Source organism: Phyllobates terribilis, unplaced genomic scaffold (genome assembly GCF_046119375.1).
Source record: "Phyllobates terribilis strain yellow unplaced genomic scaffold, ASM4611937v1 Scaffold_7__3_contigs__length_470593459, whole genome shotgun sequence".
NCBI classification, from domain to species: domain Eukaryota; kingdom Metazoa; phylum Chordata; class Amphibia; order Anura; family Dendrobatidae; genus Phyllobates; species Phyllobates terribilis.
The window spans coordinates 246,662,239-246,674,470 of NW_027362767.1; the positions used below are offsets into that span (position 1 = coordinate 246,662,239).

The 12,232-nt window shown below is 43.6% G+C and overlaps 1 protein-coding gene across 14 annotated transcripts in view; it reads left to right on the forward strand.

Moving 5' to 3' along the window:
* NACC2 (NACC family member 2) overlaps positions 1–12,232 on the forward strand; it is a 209,015-nt gene that overhangs the window by 169,098 nt on the left and 27,685 nt on the right. For 8 of the 14 annotated variants that reach the window (XM_073640148.1, XM_073640162.1, XM_073640151.1 and 5 more), the window contains 2 exons: positions 2,503–2,571; positions 9,209–10,130. In XM_073640148.1, the coding sequence (XP_073496249.1) occupies positions 9,266–10,130 (865 nt within the window). In that variant the 5' untranslated portion in view covers positions 2,503–2,571; positions 9,209–9,265. Of the gene's footprint in view, positions 1–1,806; positions 1,919–1,996; positions 2,572–2,707; positions 2,920–3,403; positions 3,646–5,196; positions 5,315–9,208; positions 10,131–12,232 lie in introns of those variants that run through there. The other 6 variants (XM_073640156.1, XM_073640149.1, XM_073640158.1 and 3 more) reach the window with 6 other exon arrangements.

The window sequence follows — 12,232 nt, forward strand, 5'->3', positions numbered from 1 at the left end:
TGTCTTGTTGGAAGGTGAACCTCCGTCCCAGTTTCAAATCACTGACAGACTGAAACAGGTTTTGCTCAAGAATATCCCTGCCTTTCGCACCATCCATCTTCCCTTCGACTATGACCATTTTCCCTGTCCCGGCTGCTGAAAAACATCTCCAAAGCATGATGCTGCCACCACCATGTTTCACTGTGGGGATGGTGTTCTTGGGGTGATGAGCTGTGTTGATTTGGCACCAGACATTATCTTTACCTTGGTGGCCAAAAAGTTCAATTTTGGTCTCATCTGACCACAGTACCTTCCTCCATACATTTGGGGAGTCTCCCAAATGTCTTTTGGCAAACTCAAAGTGAGCCTTACTATTTTTGTGTGTAAGTAAGTAAAGGCTTTTTTCTGCCCACTTTTCCATTAGGGTCCCTCTATGGAGAGCACAGCTTATTGTGGTCATATAGACAGATACTCCAGTCTCTCCTTGGGATCTCTGCAGCTCCTTCAGGGTTACCTCTGGTCTCTGTGCTGCCTCTCTGATTAATAATTTTCTTGCCCGGGCTGAGAGTTTTAGTGGTCGCCCTCTCTTGGCAGGTTTGTTGTGGCACCATTTTCTTTCCATTTGATGATAATGGATTTGATGGTGCTCCCGGGGATCATCAGAGATTGGGACATTTTTGATAACCCAACCCTGACTTGTACTTCTCAACAACTTTGTCCCTGACTTGTTTGGAGATCTCCTTGGTCTTCATGGTGTTATTTGGTTAGTGGTGCCTCTTGTTAATGGTGTTGCAGCCTCTGTGGCCTTTCAGAAAAGGTAAAGTGTATATACTGACAGGCGTATGACACTTCGATTGCACACAGGTGGACCTCCTGTCACTAAGCATGGGACTTATGAAGCTAATTGTTTGGCCAAGAAATTTTTAGGTGCTTCATATCAAAAGGGGTGAATATGTATGCACATGCCAATTTTTAGTTATCTGATCCCATAAATTTAAATTATGCCTACATTTTTCTCACTTCACTTTACCAACTTAGACTATTTAGTGCTGATGCCTCACACAGAAAATGATTACAAAAATATTTAAACACAGGTTATAATGTAACAAAACAGATAAAAAGCCAATGGGGTGAATACTTTTGCAAGCCTCTGTAGGTGACTATGGTGCAGCAGTGGTCACCGGCAATTTGCAAAAGTTCTTATAAGTAGATTAACTGGAAACTTCACCCCAATATAGTGATGGGGCAAGGACGGACTTATCATTGATACCACCTGGAGAACTGCACAGGGGCCCAAGAGGCTAGGGGGGCCCATTCGTACCTCCAATGCAGGTGGTATTGTGCATTATGATGAGTTCTTGGAGTGCAAAGGGACCATATACTATTCTTGCCCAGGGGCCTCTTCTTAACTTGTCCCCCAGTGATGGGGGCAGCCGAAGTTGCTGCAGGTCTATTAAAGCTACCTGACCGCAGTGTTCACACCTTCTCTAATTTAGAGATTGATTGACAGCTCATTTATAAATCCCATTCATCAGGGGGTGATTCTGGATCATCATCTCTTCCAAGGGATTGTTAAAAAAACAACAAAAAACATAAAAGTAGCAAAAACACATTGTATCAATTTTCCAAACTCCAGACAAAACAAATGTATCTATTTATAAATACACATAAAAGACATTGAACGCCCATCATCTCCACCCCGAGGAACAGCAAGGAGTCAATCGCAGGTATTTTCCTTGACCCTGGACAGTAATGACCTGATGTGAAGAATAACAGTGAGGATTGATGCCTCCCCTCCCTCCCTTAAATTGTTATTGCAGATAAACCTCCCAGCTTTCCCCCTTGTGTCTGGATTCCTGCTGCAGACCAGATGTCAGGCTGTAGGGACAGACACATCCTAACACCAACTCCAGAGGAGAGGGGATGGCAACTGCACCCTGTAATAATCTATAGAAAGTCCTGGACTCTCTCCAGCATCTCTCTCCCTCTTTTTTTCCCTCTCCGCCTGCAGGAGTTAAACGTGGCGGCTGCCAGCTCTGCAGACTGTTTGGAATAGTTTAAATGCTTTGACACTCTGGACTGGATGGCAGGAGAGGCAGTTTTACAGTGTAATTCATATGCAAAACTGCACTATAAATTTCCAACCTGTCTGTGTTGCTGTGGCACCACTAAGCACTCCATCAGCATACAGTACAGTAATCCTGCCATCTTTGTTTGCATTGCAGTGACTCATCAGAAGTCTGTCTTGTACCAACACTGAAAGCATTATTCTGGCACTGATCTTCCTCTGTTTTTTAAAGCTTCAGCCCAGAACTGGCATTTACTCCAAGTCTCTAATCAAAGGACTCTATTCATTGCAGAGAGCAAAGCTGAATGTTAATCTGCATCCGGCCAATTCATTGACATGCTATGTACTGCTGTGGACATTTTGACTTGCTAAAACCTTGAGTTTTTTGTTTTGATGCTGATCTATTTTTTTTTTCCTTAACGCTTTTTTAAATTTAATTTTCATGCTTTTTTTAGTGACGAGCTGAAAGCGGGACATCTCTTGCCTGACGTCGGAATACTTGGGACCAGTTTTGGAATTTTAAGGTACGTTCCCATCCGGCGGACACGTAGAAGTTCCTTTAGTTCTTTATGTGTCGGTGTATACGTTGTGTTCTGCAGACACAAGAAAATGGGACATACCCCCCCACCACCACCACCACCTCCTCCTCCTCCCCTTGCCTGTCTGTCTAGTGTCTCTATTCTCTCGCACCGTCTTATTTGCTTCTCATACACTCGGGGACACTATAGTTTGATTATTGCCCCCAAATGGGAAGAATACGTTGAGCTATTTCATGGATGTATTAGCATTTGATCGCATGGTTCTAAGAAGAGGGGCAAGGCTGGTGCCCATGCAGGTGCCCGTCACTCCTGGCTTTTGATTCTTTACTGATGGTCAGTATACAAAGAAGGGTTTTTCTTTTTTCTTTTTTATTGCTTTGGCTATTTGGGCTGGCGGAGTCTTTGGGATTAGCGGAGGGTACTGCTCGCTCTTGTTCCTTTAATGCAGCAAAAGGCAAATCTTATTACAGCACAAGTGCCCGGGCTTTTGTCCTGATTTAGCCCGCTGTGAGGTAATTTGATGCAATACCATAACACAGTCTGGGAATACTGGAGTGCAAGATATTAAAGGCTCTATGTGAGCTGCATCGCCTTAGATCCAGACACTGGCGGGCAGGAGAGGAGAGGGAGGGGGAGATGCATTAATGGGCTCATGTCTGACTTGAAAAAGCATCCTTGCACTTTTGTCAACTCTCCTTTTCTAAATCTTCACGGAGTGGAGATCATAGGAGTCTCCAGATAGAAGTACAGAGGTGCTCGTCGTTCCACGCCCCCCCCCACCCTTATCACCCCCCCTCCAAACCACCCAGCGGGTATTAAAAATTTAGAATCCTCTGTTCGCACTGCAGCATGTTCTATAGGATGTAATGCCCACTCAGATCGTTTCCGAGGCAGCACTGGCACATAATTCTGCACATTCATCGGCAGCGTGCTGGCACATCTCCGAGCTCAAACCGGACATGTTTACATCCCATATACTTAGGAAAAATAAAGTGCAAGAGCCGAAATCTTACCGGACCAGGGTAAGGGGGGTCTAACGGCGGAGACGTTCTGCAGCGTGTAAGTAGAGGACCACTGCATGCAGACCTGCTTCTGTCTCCCTGTGACATCTCCATTGTTCATTTTATTCCTCCACGTTACTTCGGATCATTAACCTCTTCGGTACCCAGAGGACTTTTTGCAGCGTGTATCTCCTTCCTGGGTAACACCTTGCATTGGCTTTTCCAGGTGCTGGTTCTGGTCTATAAATCAAAAGTTTACTTGTTATGCAAATATTTTGCTGGAGTAATGAAAGGTTTTATATCTTACTGCATTATCCTGGATATATCGGGGCATGTACTTATATACATGGCTTGAGCATATATGTTTGTAAGAAGTGGGAGCAAGGCTTCCCTTCTCCTTGGCTTAGTGGTGCCCCCTGGGCACATGCCCCCACTGGTCCTCCCTTACCGACGTCCCTGTTGCATGTATGTAATGTATGTGTTATATCAATACCTTGTACTATTTTGCAGTATGGCACTGCCATATTCCATAGTGCTGTACCCATATCCTTTCCTGTCCTTTAGTGGGGTTTATAAATTCAATTTTCCTATCTAAATCACTCACTGTAGCTAAGCTGAAATTCAGAGGACGCCAATTAATTTGTAATGTTCCTTTTAATGTAAAAGAAAACTGGTGACAGACCACCTAAACACAGGAAAAACATGCCAACTCCATGCTGACTTTAACCCCTGGTCACTTTTGAGCAAGTCAACAGCGAATGACAGAAAAGTAGTTTACCGAAAATAGACATCACATTGATGGAAGGACAGAGGGACGAGCAAAGGTGTCCAGCTAATCAAAAGGCAAAGTTTGAGATCCAAGTTTTTGCTACTGTTTGGTACGACTATATACAAATGTAGTGTTTGTGTGTGTGAATATGCATGTATGTATATATATATATATATATATATATATATATATATATATATATATATATATATATATATATATATATATATATATATATATATATATAGCAAAAACATGTCTCCCAGCACTTCACCGCTTAATTAGTTTGCCCGTCTCTCTGACCTGGCATCAATTTGATGTCTATTTTCGGTAGGCTACAGTTCTAATTCATGGCAGGAATATTTATGTGTTGGGATGTATTATATCTATGCAGTAGGTTCATAGACTCTGCAGTGAAGGGAGGACAGAAAATCAGCAGAATTAACTTTCAAAGTGCTGGAGACGAGGGTACGACTTTCGATTGCGGGACGGTAATACTCAGAGCGCGGCTCTTTTATAATATGTGGTAGGGGGTAATTGGGTAAAATAATTTTACTTGGGCCCTTACTCCCGCGTATAATCTTTCACATTGTGTCTATGATGTCACACCTAAGAATAAACTCTCATCTATATACTAGTACCCTAGCGGTAAGTTGTGACAAAATTTTAGGATTTGCCGGCAGAAACAAATGCATTTTTTGTTGTCTTCAATCCCTATGGGCTCACAATCTAATTTCCCAAGCTCCGGCACAGGCACACATAGACGGGCTAGGGCCAATTTCCCGGGAAGCTAATTAACCTGCCAGTAATAAGGGAGCAGGACGAGTTTTTGCAGCGCCGTCTTTTCGATCAGTTCTTGCTACAGTAAAGTCTGTAGTTTGCACCTCTCTCGTTCCGATTTTACAATGCGTAGCATAGGAGTCGGGACGCTCATCGTATCTACATTTGGAAGAAGCCGGTAAGAGACTTCCCTATAAGATCTCTAATTATTGATCTTTTATGTTTTTTTTTTTTTGTTTTATCAACTGGCTCTTTAAGAACTAGAAAAGAGACAGAGGAAAAGTTCTATCACCATGGTTACCAGACTCCTTTCAGTATATAACGACCCATTTTAAAGGTATAGTGGTCTCTTTAAAAACTAAACTATGTGCCCCCTTCCCCCTCTGCCGGCGTGTTGCATGGCACTTCCCCTGTCTGCGTTGTGATTAGCTGCGGTGATGTTTCCTTCAGATGATCTTTCCACCGTTCTCCCTGTTAGTCGTCGCTGGCGAGATGAAATGAGTCAGTGCTGAGTCGATGAGTGTTAACATAAGTTGCAAATCCACAACATATTGCGTGTGTGAGGCGTAATAATGAGACGGAACGGTTTAGAGACTTTTTTTTTGTGTGAACTCGGGCTTTCGACTGTGCTCCTTGCCAGCGCACAGAATAATTCTCCATCTGCTCGCCGTAAGTTCCCAGCGTGAAGATTCCAGTTGGGGACATTGGGAAAAGTTGATCTGTTTTAGATTTTCAAAGGGTTTCAACTTGATACGATGCTGTCAGGTGATGCCTCAACGGCTTTTGGTTTGACAGAAGATTGAGGTATTTTTAGTAATGCCAGTCAGATCGTAGGCACTTGTACTTTGCTTTTTGGGGTGCAGAGAATTTATTCTTGATAGTCTAGCGTATCGCTTACTAACTTTGGGCACTCCAGCTGGTCTGAAACTACAACTTCCCACATGCCCTGGCAGCCACAGGCTGGAGTGCCCAAGGCTGCTGATCCCTGGTCCTGAGGGTGCCAGTTATAGTTTCATCCCAGTTGGAGTGCCCAAGGTGGCTGATCCCTGGTCCACAGGGTGTCAGTTATAGTTTCATCCCAGTTGGAGTGCTCAAGGTGGCTGATCCCTGGTCCAGAGGGTGCCAGTTATAGTTTCATCCCAGTTGGAGTGCCCAAGGTGGCTGATCCCTGGTCCAGAGGGTGCCAGTTATAGTTTCATCCCAGTTGGAGTGCCCAAGGTGGCTGATCCCTGGTCCAGAGGGTGCTAGTTATAGTTTCATCCCAGTTGGAGTGCTCAAGGTGGCTGATCTCTGGTCCAGAGCATGCCAGTTATAGTTTCATCCCAGTTGGAGTGCTCAAGGTGGCTGATCTCTGGTCCAGAGCATGCCAGTTCTAGTTTCATCCCAGTTGGAGTGCCCAAGGTGGCTGATCCCTGATCTAGGAGGCGTAAATTATAGTTTCACCCCGGTTGCGGTGCCCAAGGTGGCTAATCCCTGGTCTACTGGGTGCCGGTTATAATTTCATACCAGTTTGAGTGCCAAGGTGGCCGATCCCTGGTCCAGGGGGTAAGTTTGGCCGTCAATCTTGACTGAGCAGGACCATCCTAGACTTTTGAACATGGACATCATCCTAGGCAGACACCTTGTCACAAATGGGCCACCCTAAGGCATAGTGAGACGTGTTCAATGACCCCTGTGAGCCCTTTTTGGCTTAGGAAATGGTCAGGGACTCTATACTTAAACACTGTTTTCATTGTTCACATCAAAATATTTTTTTTGTCATGTTTGAGATTTAAAAAATATATATTTGTAACATTGAGGTACTACAACTCCCAGCTCTTTTTTAGTATTTTGAAAATGGTGGGACACAGTTTCTGCAGAACTTGGTAAGTCACAGCCGTATTTTTTTGCAGGACTATAGCTTTTCAAAGCATAGCCTTTCAGCAGGAGAAATAGGTGGAGGCAGAACTACAAATCCTAGCATGTCCATGAGTCTGATCAAGCATGAGGAGAGCCTTGGGTGGCAGCCAAGTCTAAAGGAAAAAATAGACTTAAGGTTCTCAAGATGTAACGCAAGTCCCAGAGCCTGATGAGATTTTTTTTATGTACTGGAACTTGTAGTTCCTCAGCAACAGAAGATCCCAAAATATAATATATCGTGAGACTTACAGGATATGCTGTCACCTAAAGACACTTAGAAGGGTTACATTCATGTTATGTGCCAAACGACAAACTCCGCTCTGCTACCTCTGCACACCAGCTGCGCCTGACTTTACACGTACGGACGTGGATCTTCAGAAATGTCGCATCTGTTGACACTCATGTTAAGAGATGATTTGATCTGTCGCTTCGTCTGACTTCTGGAGACTTCAGAACACTCTGTTACTAAAGCAAATTAATTCCTTAATTAGACTGTAATCACTCGGAGTCCGGGATGTGCTAAATAAAATTATGGCTTTATACATTTAATTTTATTTATTTTTATCATTTTTATTTTATTTTTAATTTGTTAGACATGCTTTTTACATTTTTTTTATTTCGTATTTTACTTTATTTCAGTGTGCAAGTTTTATATGTTGTTGTTATTATTTTTATTTTATTTTTTTTATTAAGAGGGGATGCATCCTTCACTGTTTTTTTTCCCCTTCTGTCTTCAGCTGTATCTTTGTAATATCTCTTTCTGGCAAAGCAGATTGTTGGCAACCAACAAGGCCACTGCCTAACCTTTCTAAAGTCCCGAATGGCTACTCTGTGAGCGCACAGCTCCTGCCTAGAAGTGTATTCACATGTGATGGTGCCGGCAGAGGAGGGAGCTTTAGTGTCGGATACACCCACACTACTACTTTATATGCTGAACTTCATTAAAGACCTAAAAATGTAGCACTCCCACACCCTTTTAGGTGACCACTCAAGGGGTCCAAGGAGCTATCAACTGGAGATGTGCTTAGTCTTCTGGTGGTAACCTGTTCTTCAAAGTCATAATTTTTAGTATCACCAGACCAAACACACCTCCAAACAATAGCTTCTTGGACCCTTTGACATCATTTGGAGATGTGCTTGGCCTGGTGGTTTCCTCCATCTTTTTAGTAGGAGAAAGAAGCAGGGATCACCGGGCAAAACACATCTCCTTATGACATCAATGGGGCCATGACACTATTTTTTGGTGGTCCTTGGTTCTCCCTTTTAATTAAAATAACTGCTCTGAAGAACCAGGGACCACCAGATTAAGCTCAACCCTAGACAATAGCTTCTTGGACCTCTTGGGTGTGGAGAGTCCTACTTCTTTACATATCACACTTATCTATGGGTATAGGAACCTGAGATATGGGTTGCTTTTTGACAGGAACTTCTCTCTAGAGAGATCTGGTGCTCACCAGTGAATTATTTCCTCCAGAACCAGCTTTTAATAAGGGAATCACCGGTGAACACTAGTTCTCTCTCGTGAGAAGTTCCTGTCGAAAAGCAACCCATACCTCAGCATGCTGTAGCCATGTAAGTGTGATGTAAAGAAGTGGGATCCTCAAGTGTGCCAGTTTTTAATATAATGGGACCCAGCCACAAAATGACCCATGTGAAGGGTTCCTAGAAGCTATCATCTGGAGATATGCTGGCCCTTGGGGTCCCTGGTTCTTTTTTTCTTGCTAAAATGATGGCTGTAAAGGAAAGTAAAAGAACCGGGGATCACCAGGCCAAGCGCATCTCCAGACAACGTCAATGTGGCCAAGAAGCTATGTTCTGGAGATTTACTTGCCCTAGTCGTCCCTGATTATTTTCTTAATAAAATGATGGCTTTGTGGGAAAGTGAATCACTGGAGATCACCAGTTCTCTAGAAACAGGTTGCTGTTGAGCAACATCCCATGTTTTCATGTAGTTGTCATGTAAAGGAGCAGGAACGACAAAGTGTGACAAGTATTGATATATTAGGACCTAGCCACAAAACGAGGTCTGGCAGGAAAAAACACTTATATATTGTCCCTGGTGGGCTTGAGATCCATTGATCCATCGTTGGATTTTATGGTTGACCGTTAGCTTTGAATAAAGTTATTCTTTATTTATTTTTTACTAATTTTTTAATTGTATTTGTCATTACAGATGTGAACTGTCTCCGACATCATTTTGTTGAATGTCTCTGTAAGCAAAACTCCAGCCATGTCACAGATGTTACACATTGAAATACCCAATTTCGGGAACACTGTCTTGGGTTGCCTGAATGAGCAGAGGCTCATGGGACTGTACTGCGATGTCTCCATAGTCGTGAAAGGTCAAGCGTTCAAGGCACACCGCGCCGTGCTGGCGGCAAGCAGTCTGTACTTTAGAGATCTGTTCAGCGGGAACAGCAAAAGCGCTTTCGAGCTGCCGGCCACCGTGCCCCCGGCATGTTTTCAGCAGATCCTCTCTTTTTGCTACACTGGAAAGCTAACTATGGCTGCCAGCGAGCAGCTCGTGGTCATGTACACAGCAGGGTTTCTTCAGATCCAGCACATTGTAGAACGAGGTACGGACTTGATGTTCAAAGTGAGCTCCCCCCATTGTGACTCTCAGACTACTATGATCGAAGACGCCAGTTCTGAACCGCAAAGCCCCTGTAACCAGACACAGGGCGCGACGGTACCCTACGTCATGTCACCTTCCATGCCCATCCCTCTTTTGACCAGAGTGAAGAATGAAAGTCTGGAGATTCAACCCATTGCCATGCCCAATTTGCCGGGCAAGAAGCATTCAGACACCCAAAATAGAGACCATTCTGGTGGCGGCGTCCCAGCGTCTGCTCCACCAAAAATCCCCCGAGTATCCTACTATGGCATGTCTAGCTTAGCGGCACTCTTTCCCAATGTACAGCAAGTACCATACTCTCAAGGGGAGCGCACAAGCCCGAGTGCAAGCAGTATTCCCACCACCGACAGCCCTACGTCCTACCACAATGAAGAAGATGAAGAGGAAGACGAAGCCTATGAAACCATGGTGGAGGAGCATTATGGACAGATGTACATTAAATCTACTGGTGGCTACTCAGGTACTGGAGCTTTTGAAGTTTTTTTTTTATAATTTTTAGTACCTTATTTTATGCATGGATTTATGGAAAGAGCTGATGAGTGTTATCACAAGGTTGCGGTAATTTACCATGAATGTAGGGTATGGTGGCCAACCACCAAGGAGTTACCAAGCAGTCAAGTTGTAGGCTAGTCAGTAACTATTGAATTCAGTCTATGAATCCAGGATCCGGTGGCATCAATTGGACATAAAACCACTAACTGCTTTAGACAGCAACAACATATCTTACTTTCCCAGGACTTTGAGGGATAAAAAACACCATAATCTATAAACATAGTAGGACAACATAATAGTAATTTAATAGATACTTACAATTAGTACTTTGGATACATTTTTTTATCAGATCTTGGCAGTGATAGCAGCAATAGATGACTGCGTTGTCTTTGTAGCAGGCAGTGACCTATCCATATGATTGGTGGAGAATAGTTGGGACTATGAGGTGGGAGGGTACAGACATGCAGCAGAGGGAAAAGGGTTTTAGAAACTAAAAGGAGGAGTGTGCTGATTTTTCAGAAGGCAGTGACCTATCCATATTATTGTTAGGGAATAATGAAGACTATGAGGTGGGAGTATACAGACATGTTACACTGGCAAAGGGGTTTTTGGTGTTAGAAGAAGAGTGTGTTGATTTTGCAGGAGAAAGTAACCTATCCATATTATTGTTAGGTAATATTAGCTACTACAAGGTGGTAGGATACAGACATGTAGGGAGGCAGATGGGTTTTCAGTGTTAAAAGAAGAGTGTGATGATTCTGCAGGAGGCAGTGACCTATCCATATTATTTTTAGGTAATAGTAGGGACTACGAGGTGGGAGGATACAAATATGCAGCGGAGGGAAAAGGGTTTCGGGAAACTACAAAGTGTTAAAAGGAGGCGTGTGTTGATTTTCCAGGAAGCAGTGACCTGTTCAGAGAGTAGGACAAAATAGGAAATGACTAGAGAAAGGAAGTGCTAAGATAAAATGTATAATTTAAGGAGTTGGGTCAAGTGCCCATCTGTTTTGAATACCTTGTTACCCTCCTGAGTATTTATTTGGTGCTTCCTGTAGCTGATTTCCAGAACCATTTCTGCAGGTGATCTCCTGAAGACCTGAAAGGTCCAACTTAGAGGGGCTCTAGGAGCTCTTACGGAGAGAGGGCTGAGGCGGACTCCTGGGGATCACGTTTTGTACATCGGCTTGTGTGAATGATTATGTTGGCTATAAACCAGCTATTTATCTGAGTGATAAAATGTAACATATAAACCACGAGCTGTGAAATGCTGATGCCACATTCATTAGGCGCGGGCCGTTCATGAGGAAATATCATTTGTGCAAATACACAACAGCAGATTTTTCCTTGGGCTACTGATACTGTAACTGGGCTTACATGATCAGATGAAGAATCACATATTTTTTTGCCTCTGGTCTCTTATACCAGTTAATAAGTTTGCCTATGACAACCACTCCTGGTTCCTGCCACAACCGCTCCATTTCTATCATGATGTTGGGCGATTCTGTTCATGACCAGTTTTGAAAGACAAATATTGACAATTTGGACACCAAGGGCCACCACACATATAAAAGTCATTGGGAATGGTCGACCATCTCAGATGGCTATAGGCGGAACAGGTGTTCAGGATTTAGAAATATTTGTTGGACTACCCTTTGCTTTGCTGCCTACCACGTCTGATGTCATCCAAGTACAGTCCGATGTACTCGCACAGAGACAATGGAGAAGATGGAGAAATTAAGTTCTCCGTCTTCTCCGCACCTCTGCTGCCATTCTCTCATGCGAAAGAATCGGATCACACGAAGATGACACTCAGATCAAACTCTGACAGAGTTTGAGCCTAGTGTCATTAGCATAATCGGCCCCATTCTCTCGCATGAGAGAATCTACGCCAGTTTGCGCGAACCCCTAAATAGTGGACTCTCTCATGTTGGAGACATCTGGAATGATCTCTTTGTTAGTAAAGTGGGGGGGAGACATGGTGGTCAAGTGAAGCATTACATATGGGAGGTTTGACGTTAGATGGTAAAAGTAGCCTCACAACATCATACCACATCTAATTATGGGCAGATA